Below are 27,328 nucleotides of genomic sequence, written 5' to 3'. Positions count from 1 at the left end.
AAAGTGGCCGTAGCAAGCTTTTTGAACTTTCTGTCTCTTTGGTCAGTTTGTTTTGTGTGAAAATGAACAATGCCAACAACAGCTCCCTCATTAGATCAGCAAAAATACTTGTGAAAAGAGCTATTTTCTTCCCTTTCAGGCCTCACCTTGAGTAACCTCTTCTTTAAGTTGTTCAATAACCATTATATCATGCTGTCGCTGTCAGTTTTGAGGCAAAAATGTAGCCTCCAATAATTAGACTTTGGCTAAAGCCATGTTAAGTAGGTGAAGGAGTTTGGGAGGTGTCATTCTGACTCCTGCTGGATTTGTGGGGGGAAAGGTCTGGGGAATTAGTGGACATGGTTCCGGTGTGAGCTGAGGGGGGATCGATACGGAATAACAAGAGACTCTGTGACATTATCGAGCCGAGGGATGGGAGGCCGTCACATATCTCCCCGGATCAATATGTATGCAGTCTACTGTCGTCTTAGCCGAGGAGCAAATGGCACAAGAAGGGAAGGGTTAGAAACAGAGAGGCTGAAAGGAAGGGCTCGAAACAAAAGTGCAGGGTAGGAAGAGACAAAAGAAACTGAAGATGAGGGAAGGAGTGCAGACGGGGGGCTGGAGGAATCATAGATATTGCGAGACGTCATGCATGGGACTTCTCAGAAAAGGGTAATTCAAGAGGACAAGAGGGTTTGTAGCTAAACCTTTTCTCATTTCCTGCTGGGGTCGGAAATTAAAGTAATCCATAAGTTGGTTTCCCCTCTTTAAGCTTACTGAGATCACAAAAACATATGCCTCTACATGTCTACCTCATTGGCATTCAAGGCATCTAATGACATGCAAATTATGCTAATGCAGCAGCAGTGGCTGCATTTTAACCAGCAGTGTGTCACTCTGTGTTCTGTTTGTTCTGCACAATCTGCAAAAAACTTACCTTCCACTCCCCAGACACAAGTTTGTTCTCCACAGTTGAACGGGTGACAGCTGACGGTGTGGTTATTACGCCCGAGAAGCTTTCGTGTATTGTCCAGTTTTATCCACAAAACACTCCAGAGCCTCCTTTTGTGCTTCTGTTTTATTTTCCTGTCTGTGTCTGATAATCACCCTCTCCCTCTTTCTGTTTCTCGTCTCTCCCGCAGTCCATTGATCCCGGCCAGCAGTTTACCTGGGAGAATTCCAACATGGAGGTCAACAAGCCAAAGAATCGCTATGCAAACGTCATTGCCTATGATCACTCCAGAGTGGTGCTCACCTCAGTGGACGGTAAGAGCTTATGGGGCCACTTAACCTCTTATTTAGCTGTTGACTGAGGCGCCCATCGATTGAGACCTCCTTCACAAAAACCCAGGATATTTTGTAAACCTGCTTCTGCTGCAGCTTTAGAAATCTCCAGTTCTGACCACAAAGCACGTTTACAAGTTTTCCATCCATATGGAGTGTTTATCAACAGGCGCGCAACCTATTTCTCTGTTTTTTCTTTTATAATGGCAAGAAAATCTACTCACTGTGTGTGAGTAACATTCCTCACTGTTTTTTTCTTTGTTACAGCCGTTCCAGGAAGTGACTACATCAATGCTAACTACATTGACGGCTACAGGAAGCAGAATGCCTACATCGCCACACAGGGGCCACTGCCTGAGACTCTGAGCGACTTCTGGAGGATGGTGTGGGAACAAAGATCAAACACTATCGTCATGATGACCAGACTGGAGGAGAAGTCACGGGTAAGGAAGGAAAAGTGATTTATTACAGGAACTGACAAACAAGACCAACGGTCACCGACTGTCCCTCAATGTTTCCTTTAGTTTTGATATTGTGGTATTTATATAAGGGACACAGTGAGTCATGATGAATCAGTGATAGATATGTAAATACTGATTCCAGAAATACATTTCATGATGCAACAGGTTCTATATCAGGTAGATCCAAAGTCTTACTGTGTGTTAATTCTGTCACTGACATGAATCATGTTCCAAATCAGGGGTCACCAACCTTTTTGAGACCGAGGGCTACCTCATGGGAAATGAGTGGCATGAAGGGCTACTTGTCCAACAAAAACTTTCTGAACAAAAATGCACAGATCACTTTTCAATAACATTATTCATGGAAGAAGTGGTAATACTATACGAAGAGACTAATCAATGTTAATTATTTCACAATTATTATTAATGATTTACAGAACAATAATGGTATGACGTTGCTCTATTGTGACCAGCGCTGTTTTTTGGAACATGCCTCGCGAGCACCTTAAGTGGTTCACACAGGCGCCCAGCAGGTGCCCATAGGCACTGCGCTGGTGGCCCGTGTTCTAAATTATGTTCACATTTACATTTTTGGTCGAGGTCACAAACAAAACCAAAGTATAACTAGTAACTAAACGACATTTGTAGGGGTCATATGCTGACTAAATGACTCTTAAAGCTGGCGTCTTTAAATGAATGGATTTATCAAGATGTGAAGGTGCGAGAGTTCAAAAAAACACGAGAGGACACAAGACGAGATAAAAGTTATGAAATAAAGCATAAATTTGGTCAGGGTGCAGGATCAGAAAATTTCAGGTCTATAAAAACTGTTTCCAGGTCGGAATAGTCTGAATATGAAAAACACTTCCAAATGAAAACATCCTGACATAGTTTCCCTATATCGCCCCCTAATGGAGAACATTTTCCTTGGTCAGAAGCTTTTGAAGAGTTTGCAGATGTTTACGTAGCACGAAACACTGCAGAAAACTTAACGCATCATCTGGTAACAAGAGACACCTGAGGGACAGGTGAGCTTTGATTTAGTAAGTGTGTGATGATGGAAGAAGGATATTTGATCACACTTAGTGACTGATTTTTTTTTTTTTACAGAAATCCCTAAAAGAAACAGTTAATAAATGGGTCAATAAGCAGTGGTGTGTGCAGACTTTTGAAAGGCAGGGGTGAAAGAAAAAGGAGGAGGACGTTAAGTTCCACTTCAAACATGTTTATTATGTTTTAGCTAGCCAAGAGAGCACATTAGCACGCATATCTGATCCCAAATAGGCACTATGATGAGCATTTTGGCCCCAAGCAGGCACTTTTGTGCACTTTTTGGCTTCCAAGAGAGCACTTTATCTGTGTGTTGGCTCCCTTAGGACACTTTCTGTTGTGTTTTTGCTTCAAAGAGGGCACTATAGCACACATTTTTCAACAATTTGGCCATGAGGGCGCCCAAGGGTCACCCCTGCCCCCCTTTGTGCACACCACTGATTATAAATAGAATTTTAGCACTAAAGCAGGAATGAATCAACATGTATTAAATGTGATTCAGCTTCTTTAACCAGTTCACCAAAGCAGCCAGTAGGTGGCTGCCATCATGGAAAGTGCTGCCTCAGTAAAAAGAAAGAAAAAGTGTGTCCTCTAAAACTCAGAGCGATTGAAGCTGAAAGCGCTCTGTTCTACCTCACAGTCAGTTTTTTCGAGCTGAGATGTTGCTCAAAATAGAGTTTCTGACTTATAGAGTGTGTATATATTTATGTGGCTCAAACCAGAGAAGTAACATTAAACCAAACGAAGCCTGGAGGCATATGGAAGCTGGTCCTACTTTAAAGCAGGATTTGTCAGCCTGATCAAAGTCACAAGGACTTCAAAGGATATTTGGGTTGTCTGTGGACAGTATCGCTTCATGTTGCTTCTCTTTTCCCCGAGTCTTCAGCAATCTTTGAAAACTTCTACATGAATTCCTCCTCACAGAGTTGGTGCGGTTAAACTGCTAAACAGCTTTTTTTTACACTTTCCATTCTCCCTCCTGTTGTTTGTTTGTTCCCACTCGTGATGGAGTAACTCTGGACACTTTGCACATGATGGAGAAACGTGAAAACCCTCATGTGAAAACAGGACCAATGTTCTGTTGTTTTATGTGCATGTGCAGAGCAGTCACACATATATTTTCATAATGATGCAAATTCAGTGCCGTTCATTATGTCGACACTGCTCAGAGAGCTCATTTCTGATTGCTACATATTTATTTTTGCAACACCGTGCCAAGGTTTTCATACACACAGAGTGTCTCATTTGTGTTTGCTCTTTTCTGAATTTGGCTCTGGAAGCCACGGCGCCATAATGAAACTCTGTAGTTAGAGTTAAGAGGATTGTCACCCGTGTGCTCCTATAAATACATCCAAGCTAATAAAAGCGAGAAAGGAGCACATGGGCAACTTGAGATTCAAAATTGGGATAGTTTTTTTTTAATTACCATCACAAAATCATACTCATGAATTCCTGGGAGGAAATAAATCAGCATGAGCCCTGCCTGTATGTGCTGCTTTATTAGCGCGTGCAATACGGTGCCTAATGAAAGAGAGTCCCTCGATAGAAGAAGTGAAAGCGGAAGAGGTCGTAAATGAAAGAGTTCATTTCCAAAATCCTGAACATTGATTTTTTTTTTTTTTTTGCCCGGGTGGGGAGGTGGATCATTACCTGAGCTCAGTTCATCAGTCAGTATCTAAAGAGAGTCTATAAATAAACATTTTCCAACTTAAAATGTAATTTATCCCCCTCTTATGAGCGAAACAGCTTTGCTTTTAATTTAAGTTATAGATGCAATCAGTCATCGCAGCAAATTGTGGTTGACTTTGTCGTTTTGGAGCAGAGCTCATTTGTTTGTACCTTGGAGAATTTCTCCTGCACAGAAATGTTTTACAAGATCATTTTTACCACTCAGTCGATCCCCGCGAAGATACACATCCGCCCAAATCCCTCTCCATATAGTTAGTGTGTCTGAGTGGCTATTTCAGAGCTCTGTGACTGATGACCGCTCTCTCCTGCTTTGATCTCCGGCTCACAGCCACACACACTCACACACACATTCAAACACACACACAGCGTTCAGAAGCAGGGACGAAATAAGTGAAACAGCAAACCTAAAGAGAAATGAAACAGCTCTCAGCACGTCCCCACCTCCTACACACATTTGAGAATCAATTGGCTCGCCATAACTGTGGAGAAAGATGTAGAGAAGCGAGCCCGCCTTCCACCAGTGAGGCTGGAAACACTTTTTTTTTTTTTTTTGGCGTGCTAACTGTGAAATCTTCAGGATAACATCAAAGGGGGTGGAGTCGTCTTTGTGCGAGCGGAGGATGTTTTACCTCACTCCTTAACACCAAAGATAAACAGAGCAGAGATTTCTGACATTTATATTCCGAGAGAGAGGTTTTATCTGTGTGTTTTTGTAAGCGTGTGTAGAAATCACAGCTACATCCTGGACTATAATGAACAGAAAATGCTGTGTTAAATTACAATTAGCACTATTTATATGATATAAATGTCTGTTGCAATCTCTAAGTGATTTTTTCCAGTGCAATGAGTCAGCTAACAGTGACTGGAATTGATTAAACTCCCTCTGAAAAAAGCGTTATTTAATATAGAAGACTCTCACGCTGCAAATCAGACAAACTATGTTAGCAACTAAACAGAGGATGGGTGTTTAATAAGACAATTCATCTGAAAAACTGTCTGTGCTCCTGATGAGACATCGTTTTGATACAGTTTTCAGGATTTTATTCCCCTTTCTCTCTTCTAACATAAACACGTCCTCCGTTGGTCTGTTCCTCTCTCGCATAAGCACTCAGACATACACATATGGCGAGTGAGTCAACCTCCCACCACCCAGCCAGACTGATGTCTTTGCCAAACAGAGGAGCATGACGAATATGATAAGATCCGACAGCAGGAGAATTTCAGCTTCCTCTGGCAATATCATTACTAGTTAGTGAAAACCTTAAAAGGTCGGAGACTTCAAATGAGACCGGGGTATTACTCACTTGTCTGTGTGTGTGTCCAGATAAGAGGTCTGTGTCCTCTGCAAAAGGCCAGGTGGCGACATGTGAGAAGGCAGCTTCAAAGGAGACGGAGATGATAGTGAAACCTACAGCATGTGTGTGTGTGTGAGGGTGTAGGTGTGTGTGTCTCTTTGCAGGGAACAGAATATGCCGCCCAACCTCAGACAGCAAAGAGATATTCATTACTGTGGTGACTGCTAATCCATATGTTTGTACTGCAAGTGGTTCCCCATCACTCAATTGAGTTTCTCCAGCGAGCTCTACCTCTGCCTCTGAATGGGAGCTGTCACCGGGGGAGGTGAAATGTGAGGGGGTGAATTTTAGCGCATTTTGTCTGTCGATTTGTACCAGCTCCCCGAGACAGCCGAGGTGCCTCCAAATGTCAGCTTGGCTCTGCGGCATCAATATAATTAGCTTACCCGTGCCACATCTCTTCCTGCCATGTTGTCCAAATCAATAGCAGCCGAGGCTTCGCACTTCAAACGTTAAAACACATTTTGCTTTTGCTCTTTCTTCGGGTAAACAGAGGGTTTGGGATCCTGTGAAATGACAGAAAAATGTACCCACATGTGAAAAAAAAAAAACGCTTCCCAGGTGAACTGAAACTGCCCTCCAAATTCAGACCACACGTCACAAGCTTTTTAAAATATCTCTCAACTGGATTTAATTCTTCACAACATCCACAAAGCCCCGGAGCGAGAAGCAAGACCAATCAGCGGGCTATGCCCAGTGTTTAGATAATGATGTGACTCATCGCCGCTCCAAACTCACAGACCCTGTGAACAACTATTAGGTGTTATAAAAATCAAATGGAGCATGATTGTGCAACTGCATGACCTATTTTTGACTTAGAATTATTCAGATTTAGCTTAGGACACATTTCCCCAACGTTTCCCCGAACAGACGCCTGATTACAGCTCTTTGAAAAATGTTAGCCAAACTCCAGGGGCAGCCAGGAGTGACTTTCATCAATCAGATGAGGAAGGCTCCTCTAAATGTTTGAGTGAAGAAGACTCATTTCAAAGTTGTTTTTTGTGCAGTTTTAATGGCCATTGAGGTTTGCAAAGAGAGGGAGTAAAGTGGAACTTACAACAAAGCCAAGTGTGTCATTTTCAGAGATACACAGAGCGAAGCAAAGCCACTTAGTGCCAGTGTTTTCAGAACCTTTCGCCTCATCCACGCTGAAGTTTGCTCTGTGTACGAATGCACCAAAAGCATACATTACAAAGGGTTGAAAAGCACCTGACAATTAGCTAATTGAAAGTGATCACAGGCTGCTGAAAGACAAAGCCGGTCTTTTAATGTCCCTCTGAAGCCTGCTTCAAATGCAGACACACATGAACGCACATGCTCAGCTCGCTTGTGTTCATTCTTTTGGAGATCCAGGAGCTGACTCTGAGTCTTCAGTTTTTAATTAGGCATCGGACGGAGCCTTTGATCTGACCCCTCTAATGTTCCCCCCTTGTTAATCAGTGTGATCTAACAAGCCTCTCACTAGTCTCACTGTGGATGTTAGCGGCAGTTCACTCCTGACAGCGTGCCCTTTCTCTCGCCCTGCCAGGTGAAGTGTGACCAGTACTGGCCGTCGAGAGGAACCGAGACCTACGGGATGATCCAGGTCACCATGCTGGACACCGTCGAGTTGGCCACTTACAGTGTCCGAACATTCGCCCTCTACAAGGTACTGTGCTGCTTTTTTCATTAGCAGTTAACCAAACTGGGAGACATGCTCATAGAGGACATGTTCCCAGCAGGTAATTGCAGTTCATCATTACCGGGGTCACATTTTGAAAGTAATTTCTTATTTTCCTGAAGTCAGATAAAGCCTATTACCACTCGACTCTTTTTTTTTCAGCGTTGTAATTGCCTTTTTTACATCCAATATTTGTCTCTTGTTCTCTAAAAGGAAAAGATTTCAGCCTCCCTTTGATTCATGTACTCCAGCTCCATGATGATGTGTGTGATGTTCTGTCCTTTATTTCTCCTCCACTACTTCCTTTTTCCATTACTTGCTTATAATTTCATTATTATGATTTCTAATTAAATACAAGTCTCCAGCAGGAGCTATTACTCCGATTCAATCAGGAACACTGATGATACTAAAAGTGTTTATAAGGAGCTGCCGAAGTTCTGTTTCAATGTGTTATCTGCACTTTCAGCTGCAGAATGATCACAGGTGGGAAAGTAGAGCACGTTATGTTCAGCTCTTAAAGTGAGTCAACTCCAGACCTTTGCTTAAAATAGCTGCATTTCTGACAAGTGCGTCAGGGGTGCTTTTCAAACTTAACTATAGATACTGAGCTCCCTTTCATCAACAGCGTGACCTTATCCGTCTCAAAACATTTCTGCCACGCTGACAAGTTTCGCTTCTTAAAAAGCTGCCAATTAAAATTCACTGTGTCAGGTTATTCAGCCCGGCTCAAACCTTTTCTTCTTATCTGACCTCCCTGACACACCTGCAGAACGGATCCAGCGAGAAGAGAGAGGTCAGACAGTTCCAGTTCATGGCCTGGCCAGACCACGGCGTGCCAGAGTACCCCACCCCCATCCTGGCCTTCCTACGGAGGGTAAAGGCCTGTAACCCTCCAGATGCTGGACCTATGGTTGTTCACTGCAGGTGGGTGGAGGCAGAAATGAAAGCAGCATATGTCTTTACAGTCTCTTCAATGGATGCAGGGGTTTATAAGTGATTAATGCCAACATGTGGGAAAGGAGTGGTCTGTACGGTGTGATTCAGAGTTGAGCAATCACTCACCTTTGAGGACATTGGGCTCTTCTAAGGAAATATATCCTAATCATATACCTAGTTCTGCTTGAAGTCCCTCAGTTTGGGTTTCTGTGCTCTTTTTTTACCCTTTGTGACATATTTTGGTGATGCAGCTTACTATTTTATGCATTACTGATTAATGCTTGATCACTAACTTTTTCTATACCGTCCATTCGCAGCTCTATCTTTCTGAGTCTGATTAAAAAGTAAAAAGGGTTTTGTATGTTTCCAATCTGTTAGCGCTATCTGTGGATCTTGTCATACGCAGTTAACAGAGATGTGTCAGTATTTTTAGCGAGAGTTGAAGTAATTTACCCTCTCCGTCTCTCTCCATCAGTGCGGGAGTGGGCAGGACCGGCTGCTTCATCGTGATCGATGCCATGCTGGAGCGCATGAAGCACGAGAAGTCTGTAGACATCTACGGTCACGTGACGTGCATGCGTGCCCAGAGGAACTACATGGTCCAGACCGAGGACCAGTACATCTTCATCCACGAGGCCCTGCTGGAGGCCGCCACATGCGGCAACACTGAGGTGCCGGCACGTAACCTGTACGCCCACATCCAGAAGCTCACTCAGCCTCCGCCTGGCGAGACGGTTACTGCCATGGAGCTGGAGTTCAAGGTGAGTGATGAGGACTCATCCCAGACGAGAATTACTTAAGGCTCTTTCTGATGACTTCGACAGGGTAATAAATTAACTTTTCATTTTATAAGAGCTGACGTTGACCTCTGCAGGGTGTAATGAAGAATTAAATTTACAAACACAGCCTTTCCTCTTCTCAACGCTTCAGGTACACTGGATAGTTTGCAAGGGTGACATTGTAACACCGTACAGGAAGTTAGTTTTTGTTCAATCATCGAAGAAAGTTTGAGAAGCAACATTAGGATTTTGCTTGAAGCTGGGAAATCAAATCATCTCAGGACCGGATCTTAAAGTCTTATCTGATTTTAATAATAAAATTGGTTTAAACGGCTTACAAACAGCAAAACTAAACTTCACAACATCAGTCTTCAACATCAGATATGATTTGTGCAACAGCTTTTGAAAAAACAATTTTATATTATCAGCACTTTTAAGGTAGGCAGTGAATATTCACTAAATTAAGCTGTTTCATTGGTTTTATCCTCCTAATCTTTGGCTTTCAGTCCCGTTTACGTAAGTCTCAGAGTAAATCAGATGTTTTTTGACCAGAAGGTCCAAGAACTTTCAGTTCCTGATAAAACATATCCTAGAATTTCATGTTTCCTGTGGCCCATTGTCAGGCCGGTTATGTATGCAGAAAAAAATAAAGGTTATTGTACTTCACTGCCAGACCTCTAGAGGGCAATAAGACAACAACAAAGGCTATTCAGTAAAAATCCCACCATAGAATGAAATTAAGATGGTTTTTTTTTTCTTTTTTTTTTGAACTTCTCTTTATTGGGTTTTTTCTTTGTTGCATACAAATACAAAAATAATTAGAAGATATAAATATATGCATCTGTTCACACAATCATGGTATAATGTATAGGTATATCCACATATACACATAAATCTGCATACATATATGCATGTATTTACATATATGGATACACCAATACACACACAACACAACTGCACATATACACATACATTAACTTAAAGAAAAAAAATAATAATAATAATAATAATAATAAAAATTAAAAAAAATAAAAAATAAATGAATAAATAGATAAAAATATAATGCAATAAAAAATAAAACAAGAATAAGAGAAAATTACAATTTAAATAATAATATGAGAAAGAGGATGCGACTTGGTTTTTTGATTTGGTTAGACTTGATTTTTCATGGGCTTGTTTTTGTTGTAACATTCTATAAATGGTTGTCAACATGTTAATATTTCCACTCAGGGTGAACTTGATTTTTTTCGAGTTGTAAGTGTTTCATTACATCATTCATTAAAGCTTGATAAGCTGGAGGATTTTTTTTGTTTCCAGTTCAGTAGAATCACTCTTCTTGCTAGCAGCGTCACAAAACTTAGCAAATTTTTCTAGTCACTCGACAAAGAGAGTTCCACCAAAGTCGTCCGAACTCCAAACACTGCAATAATTGAGTCTGGTTTAATTTGTTTCTGGAAAATCTCAGACAAGACGCTTTTTTAAATGGTTGAAACGCACATAGCTCCAGGAAAAGTTCCTGTGGTTGAAAAACACCTTTAGTGTCAACAGGAAACTACTTTATGAAACATTGTTGCTACTTTTAGCGATGTGTAATAAAAGAAACAGATTTTAATGTTTAACATGTGCACCATCTTTTCTCAACCATCATTAATAGTCTCTTAAAAATGGCAGCATTACATTTTCTATTAGGATAAATCTGGGCATTGCTCAATAAGAAACACTGATGTCCGTAGCCAGGCTCTAATTCTGCATGTTTTCACAGTCCAATCTGATTTGCAAGCACCAGATTTTCAATTGGGCAGCAGACTGCAGTTGGAAAACTATCCTTCCGTCCACGGTGTCGCTGTTGTGCCAGCTGATATTAGTAATCCACCAAATCATTGATTCAACAAATAAGCCAAAGCACCGGAGTCAGTGCAGGTGACATTGGTACAGCTACACTAGCAGCACATGTTTGAGGGACAAATGAACCACAGCACACACACACACACACACCGGGACACTAACACACCATGACTGTCACTCACACATACACACAGCTGGTGTTCAAGGTGACTTGCAATCACACACACACCTTCTGTCAATAGCCATCAACTGTGATGTTATTACACACTTTCGTCCCAGCGCGGCTCTGCCATTAGCCCTCTTATGACCATGATCCATTCTGTTTGAAGTGATAATAGCATCTCCTCTCCTGCCAACCACAGAGAATGAAAGAGTGAGAGAATGATTGCGGCGTATGTGGGGGCCACAGCCTCCGTGCCCACACAGTCTGGCCACACACAAACACACACATACACACACAAATTATCCTGGAGTACTATGACTGTCCACACACACTCCTGTGCTGTCCATCTGTGCTCTGTCCACTGCCAGCATCGCGCTCGTCACGCCTACATCCCTCCCAGCTCCAGGACTCTTTGACAGACAAGTCCTGCGCCGCTAGTGCAACCTACCAGCACAGTTTCCTATTTACCCTGACAGGAAACGTATCGTCTGGATAGAGATTGTCAAGTCATTGTCAGATGCTTTCTTGTTTGTTTACTCCAGGTCACAGGTCACTCATTTTTTTCCTCCCTGTCTGCTTTCTTCACACCTTTCATTAAACAGAGACTGGCAAACTCCAAAGCCCACACGTCACGCTTCATCAGCGCCAACTTGCCCTGCAACAAGTTCAAGAACCGCCTGGTCAACATCATGCCTTTCGAGTCCACCCGAGTCTGCCTGCAGCCCATCCGTGGCGTCGAGGGCTCTGACTACATCAACGCCAGCTGCATTGACGGCTACAGGTCAGAGAAGGCTTCGACTTTAAGATCTCAGCTGAATTTAATGACTGGGATGTTTAAGTGCTGACTTTGAGCTTTCATGGATGGCTGCATGAAAAGACACAAGCCCATCCATCTAGACTTCACATTTTTCCCCTACCAGTACAACTCAGTCCAGGGCTCTCACTCCCTGGTCCAGTCTCTCCCCCTGAAAATAACGTATACCATATGTTATCTATGTGGGTGAGGTCTGTAACTTTTATCTTTTCAATACCTCTTTAAGATTATTTTAATCATCTCAATTTAATTTAGATTCATAATGTAGAAATGTATTTTTAAAGACTAACCCAGGTATTAAATGAAGAAAAATAAAAACTGGCAGGGGAGTACGCTAAAATAATTAAGCTGAACCTACTTTTTTAAGAGTCCTCAGGTTGATTTATTTATTTCTTATTCAGCTATCTATCTATATATCTATATATTAAGTTATTTGTTTAATTATTTAACTATGTAAAGGGACCATGCATATTAATGAACATTCCAGCATAAATTAATGTAATTAATGTAAATACACCAGAGTTAACCTTAAGGCTAACTTTCATCTGTAATCCCTGGCAGGCCAGAGCAGAGTTCATAACAACAGTTTATAGCATCTTGCATTTAAAAGCTGACTTTGAATTGCATTCTCTCAAATGACCAGCAGGGGGAGATTTCATTGGATTCAAAACTGTGATGTGATAGTATGAAACCAACTGGCAAACTGGAGAATCTCCCTTTACCGTAAGGGTCCCCAAACTTTTTCACATCAGAGCCAAACAACTTTTCCCTTCACTGATGGGGGGCCTGGGTCAGTTTGTAAAAATAAAGCGTGACGATAGCAGAGGTGTCCTAACGTAAATATTTATTGTTTCCCCAGAAAGCCACACATAACCAAATATTAATAACCCTTCCCGGGATCTTGACAGGAAAAAAAAACAGAGAATAAATAATAACACTATTAATTAAATAAATAACACTATTTGAGAAATAAATAATAACCAAATAACCCTTTTTAGGTTTTTCACAGAAAAAAGACCATGAAATATTAACTTTCTTGTTATGTAGACACCACTGTTTGCAGCTTGCTCTCATTAACTTCACTGTGAAAACCAGAAAGCAAGCAGGCTAAGAAACCAACTAAGTGACAAAACACCTACCAGCACAGCAGTATGGTTGTATAACAGGATTTTTTTTTTTAGGGGAAGGGGTTTCAGATAGGGCACAAACTGCAGAAGGGTGGAATAGAAAGTTACGTTCTATGCTGCTTTACCACCTGATTTTTTCTTCACTTGATAAACTTTTCCATGAGGAGGGATTGAAAAGAAGTAGGTTGCAGGCTAATTTAAAGGCTCTAAGAGGATGTGAAAAGTCTAAATTTCATATATTTGCTTCCTACGGAGGGTAATAATTAAAATTCACTGTAGGTAATATTTGCAATTCATTTACATCATGTAGACCAAACGTCCCTGAGAAGACACTCGACTAGTCAGCGTAGTTTAGCAGTGATCTGTCTTTTTTCTGAAGTACAGGATTTCTTGGATTGATTTTGTAGTTATGGTGATCACGACAGAAAAAGGAGCAGAGGAAAGCTAAAGCTGATAGAGCACAAGCTAAAACACGGGTAAAGCTGTTTCTGATAATGTTTATTGCAATATTACTCTGCAGTGGTCTGTTCAAACTTGGGAGTCTTTCAATAAAAGAAGAGTGAGGTTACATTAGCTCTGCTTGGTGAGGTTGGAGTTGGTAGATGAGCTCTGGTAGGACATAACCAAGATGTACTAACCTTACAGACACGTCTCGGAGTACCCAGCTGTTGTGGTGGTGCTTAATATAGCTGGTTACTAAACTATGGCAAAAAAAAAACAAATTCGCAAAGTTTGATTGTTATGGCATGCTTGTCACTTTGAAACTTGGAAAAAGTTGTCCTTAACAAAGAAACGTGGAGTTAAAAAGACAATCTGCACTCCAAAACAAATGGCAAGAGACAGTGGGTGATGCTGCTCATGGGAAACTGCGTCTTGACTCTGGACAGCAATTCAGATTCAGGCCAGAAGTTACCATGTGGTTGTGACAGAGATGAACTTGTAACCCCCTTTTCAGCAAAATCCTACTACTTTAGCATCCTGTTTTTTTGAAGCAACATTTCAGAGCTGCACAGTCACCTGTCACCCCTCTGACTAGGCTATAACAGTAAAGATGGCTGCTCAACATGCTTCGCAGCAAATCCAGGGAATGCTAACGTTTATGAGTCATAGACTTCATCTGAACATAGATTTAGTATGCAGTTAACGTAGGTTTATGTAAACCTATGTAATTAATTTCTGTCTCCCACGTTCCTGAGAGTGTGGATGTAAACCTTAAATCACATCTCAGAGTGTGAGTTTCACACTCATTGATTTATTTCACCTCCAGTGTCACTGAGTAGAGAGGCAGCTCGATGGGAGTTATATCACTGTCCTAAATCCTTCACCAGGTGTGACAGGTCCACGGCTGTTTTCTGGTGTCAGTGACTGCCACAGGTGTGAGGAAACAGCAGATATTCACAGGATGAAAATGTACGGCAGGGGACTGGAGATGAGTCCACAGTGGGCAGTATCCAGTCGCAGGAATTACTTGCAGCTCAGTCATTGTGGCTGTCGCTGGCTGAGCTCCTGTCGCCTTCATATGGAAGCTGCCGCAGGTCCTCGTGTTCTCTGTGAGTCCAAATTGCTTCCTGGCGAGCGGAGGATGAAAAGGCAGCGCTGTGTTTTATATCTTTATAAGTATGGGCGGAGACAGACGGTACACGCTGTTCTGTGGTTGAAGTGTTCGGGGAGGAGATGGAATTAGCGGGTCTGAAATGCCATTCAGTCCATATGGGGTTCTCCATACACCGCACCGTGACAGAGGACAACACCTCCACCCCCTCCCTCGTCTTCCTCCTCTTCCTCCAGCCCTGTTGTTAATGAGAAGGTTTTCTACAGAGGCCGACCCTCCATTGTTGCTGAGCAAATAGCATAATTGCAGCAAGAGAGCATTGTAATGAAGTGTGTTTTCCTTCGCCTCCCCTCCCCTTTTTTATTCTCTCCTCATGTTCTCTTCACTCTTTCTCCTTCTTCATTTTTATCCCATTATATCTCCATCTCTCTCTGGTCCTCCTTTTTAATCTCACCTCTCTGTGCTCGCTGTCTCCCCACCCTCTGCTCCCTCTCACCATCTTAATTTTCAGTCCAAACATCACGGCTGAGACAGACACATCCGGGTGGGGACCTGTTGTGTGCACCAGTGGCACTGTGTGATTAAGCTGCTTTTAAAGCCCGGGCATAAATAAAAACTAAACAGGGGCCTCCAGTGCCCTTCACCCCGGCGTCTTCAAGAAAAGCCAATAATATGCTAAGCTAATGAGAGGCGAACCATTGATTCAAGCTATGCTATCAGGGGCAGGAGCCCTGGATATGCTCCGATGCAGGCTGGAGTTTTAGCATTGTAATGAGGTTGAAATGAAACACTATGTCCTCAAGCACTGCAGTCATGTGGGATGATGCGGAGAGTGCTTTGTGCTGTTTGGCAGCGCGCTCATCAGGACACAGGAGTGGGTATAGTGTGATAGGCTTAGGATTGTTTTTGTTTTGGCTGGGGGCTGTATTATGGGAAGGTTAGAGGGGTCCACCTATCAATTAGAAACTTAGCATTCATCCCCTTAACTTCCTTCCTGTTTGCTCCTACATGTCTTCTTCCCTACTTTCTCATCGTCTCCCTCCTTCTCCTCCCCCTCAGCAGTCACTCTTACTTTGCACTCTGCTGTCCAGCTGAAGAGTGCACTGCTCACTCTTTTCATCTCCTCCCAATTTTCTCTACTTTGCCCTCTCCTCCTGTGCATCCCCTTTCTCTTTATTTTGCATTTCTGTCTCCTCTCCCTTATTAATTTGACTCTGCACTCTGTTGCCCTCCTCTTTTCGTACGCCATCTCCTCTTCCCTCCACCAATCTGTTGTTTCTTTATTTGTACGAGCTAGGCCCTGAGCATATTCTAATCTCCCGGTTCCACATTAGTTCCTCGCCTGCAGCTCCTTCATTAGTTGTCGAGCGTGGCTCGGTGTGTGTCTGAATGTACATGAGGAACGGCGGCACGCACACATGTGTTCACCTGGATGAGAGCTTACATGTGCTGCAGACATGTGAGAGTGTGCGTGCACAAACAAAGGTACAGCCTCGGCTCCTGGTCGGTGCACTGCTGCCACCTGCTGTCAGACAGAGGAAGTGCTGAGCTGCAGCAAAGTCACGTAGGACAGCAGCAGAGCTCTGGCAGCTCAGTGGATGAGCTCATCTTTAGTTTAGGGAGCATATCGAGTGCTCCCTCTCCCTCTGTGTTGTGTTACAGAGAGAAAGAAGAAGTAGACTCTTTTCAGGCTTTAATAGCTCAGTGATGATGATATTGCAGAGGATTATTTGCTCTGTTTGTTAAATGTGAAGGAATTTGTCTCATTGGAGATATTTTGACAAACACAAGGACAGAAGGATCTCACTTCTATCGTTTTTGTGCTCTTTGAGCTTTGCTGCAGATGCATGAGTTACACAGAAAGCTCTTCTCCAGCCTTGACTTTTATTTGAATATGTTTGTGTCTGAATTTATTTGAGCACTTTACAAGATGTCACTTTTGCAGCATGTCTTGTATCTTGTCTGCTATTAAATTTGGGGATGTTGCCTGGATTAACAGCCTTTGCTGACGGCTGTAACACATCACTCCTTTATCATTAAATCCTTCTGGTTATTGCGTTATTATAACAGCAGCTGTAAAAGCAGCGTAGAGTTTATATTTAGTTTGCTTAGTGTAATTTTTGCTCCTTCTCTGTGTTGTGTTTTCAGACAGCAGAAGGCCTACCTGGCCACACAGGGGCCCCTGGCAGAGACCACAGAGGACTTCTGGAGGATGCTGTGGGAGCACAACTCCACCATCGTCGTCATGCTCACCAAGCTACGAGAGATGGGACGGGTAAGACACGAGCTCACATGTTCCTGAGTCACGCTGCTCAAATATGAATTCATCCCCACCCTGAACTGTAACTTTGGTTGAAAGTTAACTCACTCTTATCACCACGACTGCATCTGTGCTGAAACTCCTCTCCTGGATTCGTCAATATTTGGGCGCATTCCAAGAATACCCATAATTCCCACGCTGCATGACTGCATCATATTTTATGAAAAGTTGAGCTGGTTTAGTAACAAGGGAGCAGAAAATTAAACTCCCAACCTCCTGTTTCAGATAGTTTGGACTTTTATAAAGTTAGGACTCCAGTTCCGACTGTGACCTTGCAGAAAATTTGGGATTTGGGGGAAAACCAGGGAGTAAAAAACTCAATATAATTGTTCTACAAATCAACACAAAACTCTCCGGCCAAGAGGAGTTTGCTGAGCTTAGCACAAGAACTGAAAAAAATGACTGTTTTACTTGGCTGAGCTAATCAGTTTCTAGCTCCAGCTTCATTTTTAAGCAACAGACATCATCATCAGGCTACCAAAACTTCAAACTGCTTGTCCAAGTGAAAGAAAATAGTGTGAGGAAGCTCTCATTTGATTAAATCCACATCTTCTACTGACTTAGTCTGATTGTCTGAGTGAGTCTGACAGCCCTTCACTGCGTTTTATAGCTTTTATCACCCTCTCATCTGTAATCACAGGAGCACTCATGCATATCATCGCTGTAGTTATGAACGCAAACAAATTATGTAAATATTTAGCTTCCTATGATGAATCAGACTATATTTCAAACCATAGATTAGTCTCTCCTTGATTTGCTTTTTTAAGCAGAGACCTGCTCATGACTCAAAATGACTAATAACCTCCCTGAACCTGCGTTAATAATAACCCGCGGAAGTAAATCACTCATCCAGGCCTTATGTAAAAGTGTTTCTGTTTTTTTTTGTGTTTTTTTTCCAAATATATTTGGAAAAAGATTCTTCACACAAAGGTGTTTTAATGTCTCCCTCCCCCTCTTTCCCTCTGCAGGAGAAGTGCCATCAGTACTGGCCAGCAGAGCGTTCAGCCAGGTACCAGTACTTCGTGGTGGATCCGATGGCTGAGTACAACATGCCACAGTACATCCTCCGAGAGTTCAAAGTCACAGATGCCAGGGTATGTTGGAGTCACTCTGTGGAAATCTGTGTGTGTCAGTGTGTGTGTGTGGGATGGAGGTGAGGATTGATTGGCGTTTTACTCAAATACAATCATCCAGCCTGAATCCATCTTAATTTTAGGTTCCCAGACAAACACAGAGAGCCTCTTTAAGTGTTAAGAATTATTCCTGCTGTGATTTCAAGGTAGAGCTGATCAGAACGTGTCCCGTGTTATTCCTCCTGACAGCCTGACACCAAGTGAATGCACCATCAAACATGTTTACGCAGATTTAGCAGCAGCATGCTTGCTCTGTGGATTGTGTGTGTGTGTGGCCGCGCATGTGTGTGATTCAAGATGACTGTGAAAATACATGAAAAGCATTGCCTTCAATCCCCAAGGGCCAGTGCCGCAACTCCCTGTGATGCAGTACTTTCAATGGGCTATAAATATACTTTACTGTCATCAGAAGGCCAACAGCACAGCAGCACTCTAATCCCACATCCTCTCTGCTTCCTACAGAGATACACACGACATACGCTGCATTTGTGTGTGTTTGGACAGATCAAAATGAGCTGTAAACTTAACATGTACAAAGATATTTAAGTCATGCTTTCACCACACTGCTGTCAAACGAGTGACACTGTGGTGCACTCAGTACTTACACGTCTTGATCCCTGACTGCCAGAGTCCTGCTGGTTTCCTCTCCTGAGGGGTCGAACGCTTCATTGATGCTTTCCAGGTGTAAACCAGCTGATTAGAGGATTGCAGGGGGGAGAAGCTGTGCTGAAACAGAAAGAGATGATTTTACTCACAGAGATGAATTAAAAACTTGCCAAACAACTTTGAATTATCAATGAAGCCTAAACCTTCGTATCTGTTCCTCCTCAGGATGGCCAGTCCCGAACAATCCGCCAATTCCAGTTCAACGACTGGCCCGAGCAAGGAGTGCCAAAAACTGGGGAGGGCTTCATCGACTTTATCGGACAAGTGCACAAAACCAAGGAACAGTTCGGACAGGACGGACCAATCACTGTACACTGCAGGTAAGGAGGGACAGAGGCAAACATTAATCACACAATTAAGAAGCCTTCTGCAGGGGTTAATACTTCCCAACAGCTTTGTATAAAGCAGCAGTCATTATTTTCTCTCTGTGGTTTTAAACTCTGTAATCTGTGTTCAACATGCACAAAGAAAAAGCAATGAATAAACTGTCAGAGAAGATTTTTTTTACTGCAGTTAGATCCTTTACAGCTTTGATTGTGTGTGAAAATCCTCTTTTAAAACAATATTTTGATGAGCTTCAACAAATCGTCCGCTTATTATGTAAACTAAGCTTTGCAGTAAGTCTGAATAACTCTTGGCCTCATGAAGGTCGTGTTTTTTGTTGTTTTAAATTAATTTCTAAAGGTTTACAAGGTTCTGGTTTGTGGTGCTGTTGTACATGTGCAGCATATTTTAAAACCAAAGAGGACTGGACGGTCTAGTTAATAAATTCTGCTTTAACTTGTGGTACAATAAGCTTTATGACTTTGTTTTTAGACACAGAGTGCTGATGATTTGTTTGTGTTTGCTCCTCAGCGCCGGGGTGGGCAGGACCGGAGTCTTCATCACTCTCAGCATCGTGCTGGAGAGGATGAGGTACGAAGGAGTGGTCGACCTCTTCCAGACAGTGAAGACACTTCGCACCCAGCGGCCCGCCATGGTGCAGACTGAGGTAAGGACAAAGCGCAGACAGGGAGAGATATCGCACAGGGACTCCAAAGTCAACACTGTTTATTATTAAAGCCTAAAATAAAAGCTCTCTGTTTGACTTTCTGAAAATTTACCCAGGATGAAGTTTTAGAAAAGCTTCAGAAATGTCAAAGTAAACTCACTTAGTGTCAATACAGAAGTCCAGAGTTAACTTCTCTTCCTAAAGCAGAACAAAGAATAAAGACAAGTAATGGATTTATATAATTTGATGCTTCACTTTTTAAGAGGGAAGGAAAATCTGGAGTTAGTCACTAGAATAAGAGTCACTTTAGAAAGATACTAAGTACATCAACTTGAGTGTAATATTCATTTATAATTCAGGGTACTCGATGCTTCCTTTCTAATTTTGTGTTCCCTCTGCTCTATGGAAAAGCTCTCCCTGTCACCATAAAAGCTTGTTGTGATTGTCTGGCATAGACATAATCACAAGTTATTTGTTTTGAACCTAAATTCACAAATTAAAAATTTTCCTTGAAGGTTTAAAAGCTGCGTAAAATGAAGCACCCTCATAGTTCAACAAAAAACTTTCAATCCCATAAGTCAGACAAGCTGATGTATACATATGTTATAAAACGGCTGCATTTAAAGTATGTGGAGTGATTTCCAGACATCAAAGATCTGTCTCTCACTCAGTCCTCTTGTTTCCTCTCCTTAAAGGACCAGTACCAGCTGTGCTACAGGGCAGCACTGGAGTACCTGGGGAGCTTTGACCACTATGCAACATAACCACTCCTACCGAGCAGCCTCCCTGGTCAGACCTCTCAGGAGTGTGCCAAGTGTCCCATCTCAGCCACCATCCACTCACTTGACCCTCTTAACCCAACCCCTCGCAGCCAACGGAGGGGAGGAGAAAGGGACGCGCTTGCAGACCCGGACAAGGGTTCAACCAATCACAGAGATCCACACTGATTTAACCAACCACATGAGATTTTTGCTTTAAAAATAATAACAGAAACGTTACAATGACTCTGAAACATGACAACTCTTGTACAGATGCGACAGCGCAGAGCGGCAGCTCGCCTCTCTGCTCCGTCGAAGCCAAACCTCCCTGATTGTCAAAGGCTACTGGTAGCACTAAGAGAGCACTCTCTTTGTTTGTATGTTAATTTTATTGTCAATATTATGATTCATTATGTTATTGTTTAGTATATTTGTTCTTTTTAATAATCATTTTAACATCAGACATTTCTTTTGTCTTAAACAGCCAAGCCTAGGGCGTGCATTATTTTCATAATCGGTACTTTTTTTATTTTTACTTTGAGGTACTTTAGCACAAGGGACATGTATTTTAAACACGTTCCTAGATACTAATACAAGAGGACCACTGTTCTCTGAGCTGCTTTCACATTATGTTGTCCTTTTATCCAGATTTTGTGTCATAAGCGTTGTTTTTGGTCGTGTTCAGTTCAATAACTCAAATCTTGCCTTTTCACCATCATCGGGATAAAAAAAAAAAAAATCAACTCTGACAAATTGATTTCAAAGCACACACATGCTATAGTTTGTCCTTCTGCAAACATGGTAGCTAGTGATAAAACAAAAGCTGACAAGAGAGAAAAATCAGAGCTGTACAGAAGTGGAAAGCACATGATTTCTACGTGTTTCGTTTCATCAGAAGCCTATGGCATTGAGGCCTTCATGCTCCACAGCGGAGAACTTACCTGAGGAAAACAGACTTTTATACCCAAAGGGTAGTTGACAGAAAAGAAACTCCCTGATCTCTGAATAACGTTGCTCTTCAAGTCCCTCCCATCTCCTCGCTGCCCATTAGCCTGGTCGCTTTGCTGGAGCCGAACCACTCAGACCGAGAGGAGAGGAAGTGGTTCACATGGGCTGAGGAGTAGGGCCATTAAAGGCACCTGTACAGAATCAACCATTCCTACCAGAGGGAGAGAGACTCAGCCCTTTGGACTGAAACCTGATATTATTTTATACAGAAATAGAACTATAAATATATATAAATATATATATAATTATGATTGATTATATATATGTACAATTACACATAGATATATACACAGCTTCAAAGGTATATTGTTAAAAAGGATTCATTCTGCTGATCTACCAACCCTAGAGACTGCAGAGAGCCTGCTGTCCTAGAGTGTGTATTAATGGAAACACCGTTGTATCTACTGTACTACCATAGTAACTTCGACAGTCCGTCTGAACGAGGAGAAACAGCACAACCCCCCACCCAACCCCACTCATCAAAAACGGACGACTCCTCACTCAGCGCGGGGCCATCGCACCACTCAAGCACACATCTTCTCCCACAAAAGCCACAGGAGGGGGAGCGTGGAAACGTTGCGGTGGCGGCGGTGGAGGCGGACGTGGGAGGGAGGGGGGACTTGAAAAACGCTGGCGAAAAACTAAAATGTTCATTTTTACCTTGTGAATGCTTAGTGCTGTAGGGGTTCGATCTGTTGTACACACAGTCTGTTTTCTATTTGTTATAAAGAACTGGAATTTAAAAACAAGCTGTTAATGAAAAAGAAAAACGTTGATGTTAATAAAGTTAAATAATTGGGTTTTTGTACAAATTCTGCCTTCTGATGCTTTGTGTTTTGATCCTACCATTTGGGACAGACCCTCAACAAAACAAACAAGCTGTGTCTGCTTTGTCTCATGTGAGCAAACATTGCCAGTTTCTTTACCCAAAATATTTCCTGATCTATGACCACCACAGAAAAGTTCACAGTCCTGTGTTCTTTGTCTTCAGGCGGTTTTGAGTTTCTTGTTCCAACAATGTAACTTTATGTTCAGATTCTTGAAAGTTTGTGTTTGCAGGGTTATAGCGAAGAGTTTGAATAACATCAGCCCCCTCTTTTTCTAATACGCATCTGGACAGGCAGTCCAAATCAGATTCTCAGTCATGAACACATTATCTGAGGAGAAAAAGATCTGGACTGAGGGTCTACTTACAGGTTTATTCAGGATCATCACTAATTCTTGGTCAGGTTTTTGATCCATGCTCCTCAGCCTGGTGTGAAGTATGCACAACTCTGCAAAACAAAAACAATGATTGTGGCTTTAGGCTCTGCCTCTGAAGGTTGGAAGTTAGTTTTTTTAATTAGAAATGATCTCAGCTGAGGACATCCTGGTTCTCCATCCTCACCTTTGCACCACCTTAAGCCTGAAAAGCTGCAGCTGACAGCTACAACACACTTTTCTGAAATGGATATGGGTTTCTTCATGTCATTATATTTCTTATTTCACTATTTATGAGGAAAGAACCTTCAAATTCTGGAGAAGGTCTTACCCCACGCTGGATTTGAAGACGCCTTTGAGAGCGGACAGCTCGGTCACACTGCAGTGACTCAGTCTGCCTTCAGATGCTGTCTGTGAGGGATCTAAACACTGCTATTATCTACGAGTACTAGTAATTGGCAGTAAAATCAAAAAGAACGTGTTGCAAAGAAAAATAAAGCTTAACAGATTTTACCTCAAGAGGCTTCGCTTAAAAAGAGCTGGAAACTGGAGACTGAGCTGTTTGTTATATTACAAAGACACAACATTGAGATAAGATTCAATCTAATCTCGCCTCAATCCATCGTGAGTGAAGCACTTTGTGGTATTTAGTACTTTTCAGTGTCAGGAAAAAACTTCCTTTAGAGGCAGAAACCTTGAGCAGAGACTCTTGATGAGCAGCCACCTGCTGCGACTGCTGTGTTTGAAAAGGGAGACAGAGAAAGTATGGATAGAGAGATGGGATCTACAGCAGCAGCAAAAGAAAAGAGACAGTATATGCACTATATACAGGGAAGCAGATTAATAATAGCAGGGTAATTCTATTAACTGAATGACTTTTTGTCGGGCTGTTTGGTATTGTGGTTGTAAATCAACTCTGTGCAAAACAAATCACAAGTGGTGGACGGTGATAAAGCAATTTTTTCCTTTGCCGAGTTATATTTTCAGGCTTTTTATGCCTTTATTGGGGAGGTTAGGGCAGTGGCTTGAGCAGGAAGCTGGGTAAGAAAAAAATGGACGTCATCTTGCTCGGCTCGAAGTGAGGTTGTCACAAAAACTGCTCCCCCTGGTGGCTGGCTGCAGTATAGGTAAAAAAAAAACATCCATCTCCCCAGTCATTCTGGATGGGCTGTGGTCAAACTTTAAAAAATTAATACACCTCGTAGAATTGTTTCTCACATCTGATTGTTGTGTTGATTTAAAAAGACAGAATTTGGCTAACTTGTATTCAGGTCTTCTTTTCTGAAAAGTTTTGTTTTCATTAGTTATAAGAGGTTAACAACAAGGCTTTACGTCATGTTTAATGATGATTGACAGCTGCCGTTCTTGTGCATTTTTTTCGGGGATTGTAAAATACATTGTGAAGGAGAGCCAAGAAGAGATTAGATTCTTGAAAGAAAAAAATAATTACTATTTTTGTCACCTAGCTCAGTTGTTCTCAAATAGGGGTATGCAAGATTCAAAGATGTATATTCAAAAATTAGCAACCAAGCAAAATTCCTTTATCACCATATATTTAATCAATGTTTGAATCCAATGCAAGTTTAAGTTCATAAATTCAATATCATATTCAAGAGACACTAAGAGTACAGTGATATGGTCTTTTTTTCCATCCAAAACTGTTTTGTGCTTGTTAGGGGGTACTTACTGGAAAAAAAAAAACATATCATAGCGGGTACATGTCTGAAAAAAGTTTGAGAACCACTGATCTAGCTATCTCCACTCAGATTCTCTCATAGCCTCTACTGTGACTTCAGAACCATACAATGATCAATTGTGGAGCCACGCTGTCCACTCTATGTACAGTCTATGGAAGTGGCGTGTAGGAAAGGTGCCACAGGTGGGATCCAAACGCTGGCCACCTTACCACCTAAGGGCTAGTCTCCTGGGGTGTACGACTTAAAACACTAGGTTATACCAGGGCGCTGTTTACTTACTAACTTGGCTCAGAAATCAGGTGATTAGTGTCATTTTTTGCATAAATCTGATCCTAAAAACAGAGTTTATGAAGATGCTGGTTTGTCTATGTGGTGTAGCTGTACCTGTTGAGATAAAAAGTTAAATATTTGTTTTTCATTTCACTGAGGGACATTTTAAACTAAGTTGTGTGTGCTTTTAGTTACTGAGTTTTTATTCCACAGTAGCTTTTTACAGACTTTAATCACGTTTTGTAAATAAATATAATGTAGCTGAATGTGTATTCCTTGGTTGTCGGTATTCAACGTTCGTAGATTTCCCAAATAAGTCCATCAACCCAAATAACTGACTGGGCAACTTCAACTTGTATTGGATTAAAACTTGACCAGCAGAATTTATTCACTTTAATAATGAAGTCATGTACTTTGTCTTTCAAAAAGATCTATTTAATGTCTGCTGTTAATTTGATTTTCTAAACATTTCCACTGAGTAAAGACAAAGAATCACAATCCTGATTCATTCATTTGGCAACATCTTCCTGCCGGCTCGTGTTTGTTATTATCATCCTAACATTTTTATTCTTTGAGTCAATAAGGCCATGTTTAAGGTCACACATTGTCATAACAGTTTGGATGTTTACTTCCGTTGGCATGGAGACACCACTGCCAGCAGAATCACTGCGCACACACACAGGTCTGTTAAAGTACACGTGTTGTGTAGATGGAGATAATTTTGGCTGGTTTGTACTTCTAATGAGTCTAAATATTTTCACTTTCAGATGATTTGTTCTTGAGGTTTCATCTTCTGAGTATTAGCCCACACACTGTGATAAAATCACTGCCAGTTGATGGCACAAAGGAGAGAAAGAGGGGGGAAAAAAGGTTTGCGCATCTGTGGAAAAGCACCCAAAGGTTTTGGTTTGTCTGTTTATCTGTTGTGTAATCATCGGGACGTATGGGAAAGAAACAGACTTCTTCTTCTTCTTCCATATGTTACAGCTCGATGTGCTGTAGCTCCCAGCATTTAGGAATAACAAATGAAGTAGCAAAATATAGACAACTAAGATTCACTGATGCTGTTTTATACATGTGTAACTTTATATTGTTGCTGTTGTCAGGTTGTTTGTATAATCTAGAATTTGTGTGCAGCATTTTATAAACTTTTGTTTTGGATCTAGTGGTACTAACTGCCATCTTTGTAGCCATACAAATGGTGTCCAGGTGCATTTTGTTTTCATTCAGCAACTATCCAGCGTCCAGCTTTAGGTAATACCTGTCTGTACTGAGAAAAACCCACTTAACACACAGCTTAGAGATCAGAGCGAAACGATGATTAATCCATCTGGGTAAGGAAATTAGAAAACATATGGTTGACTAATCTATATTTGCAGAATATCATGATGCTGAGCCATGTGTTCTTGTAGAGATTGTGCACAATCCTCCCAAGCAGAGGACCGTGAAGGTGAGTTGCTCTGCTTGAAGATTAAAGCCCAGTTGGAGGATATGTTCTCCGACAGCCAACTGGCACAGGATGGCTTCCTGCTGAAGCATGTGCAAAGGAACAAGGAGGGCTATGTCAACCTCAAGCTTCTCACGTGTTTGAAAAAGGTAAAAAGAAAGATGTTGTGTGTTTTCTGTGGTGTTTGCATTCCTTTCATTCTATTAAGAATACAGGAAAATGCAAACAAAGCTGAGCTTGCTCCTGTTTGTCTCAGATAAAGGCCCTGACCACTGACTGGTACATGACTCTAGCAGGAGCAGAGTACTCGGAGCTTCTGGAGGTGAATGAAGAGTGCACCAAAGTGAGGCGGAAAGAGCCGCTTCCCAAATGGCTGCTGTGTTCCCCCACCAGCAGGCTGCTCCTCGTTCTGGAGATTTCCGAGGATCAAACCGGAGAAGACGGAGCAGCCTCGGGCCCCGAGCATCCTCCCCTCTCAGAGAGGATCTTCCAAAAGTTCAGCGCTTACGGCAACATCGCTTCAGTGTGGATCCTCTATCCTGGCAAAGAGCTCCCCACGGAGCTGCAGAAATATGCCAAGTATCACAGAGAGCTGGGCCAAAACTTGTGTGCAGTGGTGAAGTTTGAACATTTGGAGGCAGTTCGTAAGGCATGCAGTGTTCTCACAGCAGAGGGGAAGTCAGATGGTGAGGGCATGCATGTGGTACCTTTGGGACACCAGTCAATGCCTCATATCACCAGGGAGGAAACCATCCAGGGTCCAACTAGAGAGGAAAATCTACATGAAAACTCACCGAATTCAGCCCAGGAGCAATCCTCTTTAACAGTTCAAGTCTCTAAAATTTTAAACACAGCTCAACCCCAAGAGAATAAGTCCGCTCAACAAACCTTGGAGCAGATCTCCTCCAGCTGTAAGAGCCAGTCCTCTGCTGTAAAACAGGGGAGTGGTAGGATTAGCTGGAGCTCTGGAGACTGCAAGGGGGATACTCCTTACTGCCCCTGGGTTCTGCTGAGGCGCAAGCTCGAAACCAGTGCATTACGTCTTGGTGGGGACAAGAATGAGCAGTGTTTCAAGGTGACGGTGCTGCGTAAGCCTGCAGGCCCTGATGGAACGAAGGGTTTTCTGCATAGACGGAAGTAA

General features: G+C 42.1%; 2 protein-coding genes across 21 annotated transcripts in view; both read left to right on the top strand.

The window, feature by feature from the left end:
* The window catches only part of ptprfb (protein tyrosine phosphatase receptor type Fb), a 228,741-nt gene extending 206,392 nt beyond the window's left edge, over positions 1 to 22,349 (top strand). For 8 of the 20 annotated variants that reach the window (XM_074689232.1, XM_074689227.1, XM_074689236.1 and 5 more), the window contains 11 exons: positions 1,125 to 1,248; positions 1,534 to 1,709; positions 7,350 to 7,469; positions 8,251 to 8,405; positions 8,893 to 9,178; positions 11,807 to 11,985; positions 16,846 to 16,972; positions 17,986 to 18,111; positions 18,982 to 19,136; positions 19,672 to 19,807; positions 20,503 to 22,347. In XM_074689232.1, coding sequence (XP_074545333.1) covers positions 1,125 to 1,248; positions 1,534 to 1,709; positions 7,350 to 7,469; positions 8,251 to 8,405; positions 8,893 to 9,178; positions 11,807 to 11,985; positions 16,846 to 16,972; positions 17,986 to 18,111; positions 18,982 to 19,136; positions 19,672 to 19,807; positions 20,503 to 20,571 — 1,653 coding nt within the window. In that variant the 3' untranslated portion in view covers positions 20,572 to 22,347. Of the gene's footprint in view, positions 1 to 1,124; positions 1,249 to 1,533; positions 1,710 to 7,349; positions 7,470 to 8,250; positions 8,406 to 8,892; positions 9,179 to 11,806; positions 11,986 to 16,845; positions 16,973 to 17,985; positions 18,112 to 18,981; positions 19,137 to 19,671; positions 19,808 to 20,502 lie in introns of all 20 variants that reach the window. The other 12 variants (XM_074689216.1, XM_074689230.1, XM_074689234.1 and 9 more) reach the window with 2 other exon arrangements.
* A 3,708-nt stretch (positions 22,350 to 26,057) lies between these two features.
* Positions 26,058 to 27,328, top strand: LOC141804234 (la-related protein 6-like). Its single transcript, XM_074688568.1, has 3 exons — positions 26,058 to 26,074; positions 26,153 to 26,336; positions 26,444 to 27,328. Exons 1-3 carry the CDS (start codon positions 26,058 to 26,060, stop codon positions 27,326 to 27,328), a joined length of 1,086 nt encoding a protein of 361 aa, XP_074544669.1.

Source organism: Halichoeres trimaculatus, unplaced genomic scaffold (genome assembly GCF_033239565.1).
Source record: "Halichoeres trimaculatus isolate MK-OKI-2021-1 unplaced genomic scaffold, fHalTri1.1 fHalTri1_scaffold_15, whole genome shotgun sequence".
Lineage (NCBI taxonomy): Eukaryota > Metazoa > Chordata > Actinopteri > Labriformes > Labridae > Halichoeres > Halichoeres trimaculatus.
Note: the sequence above shows the minus strand (reverse complement) of the source record. Positions and strands in the feature narration are given on the sequence as shown.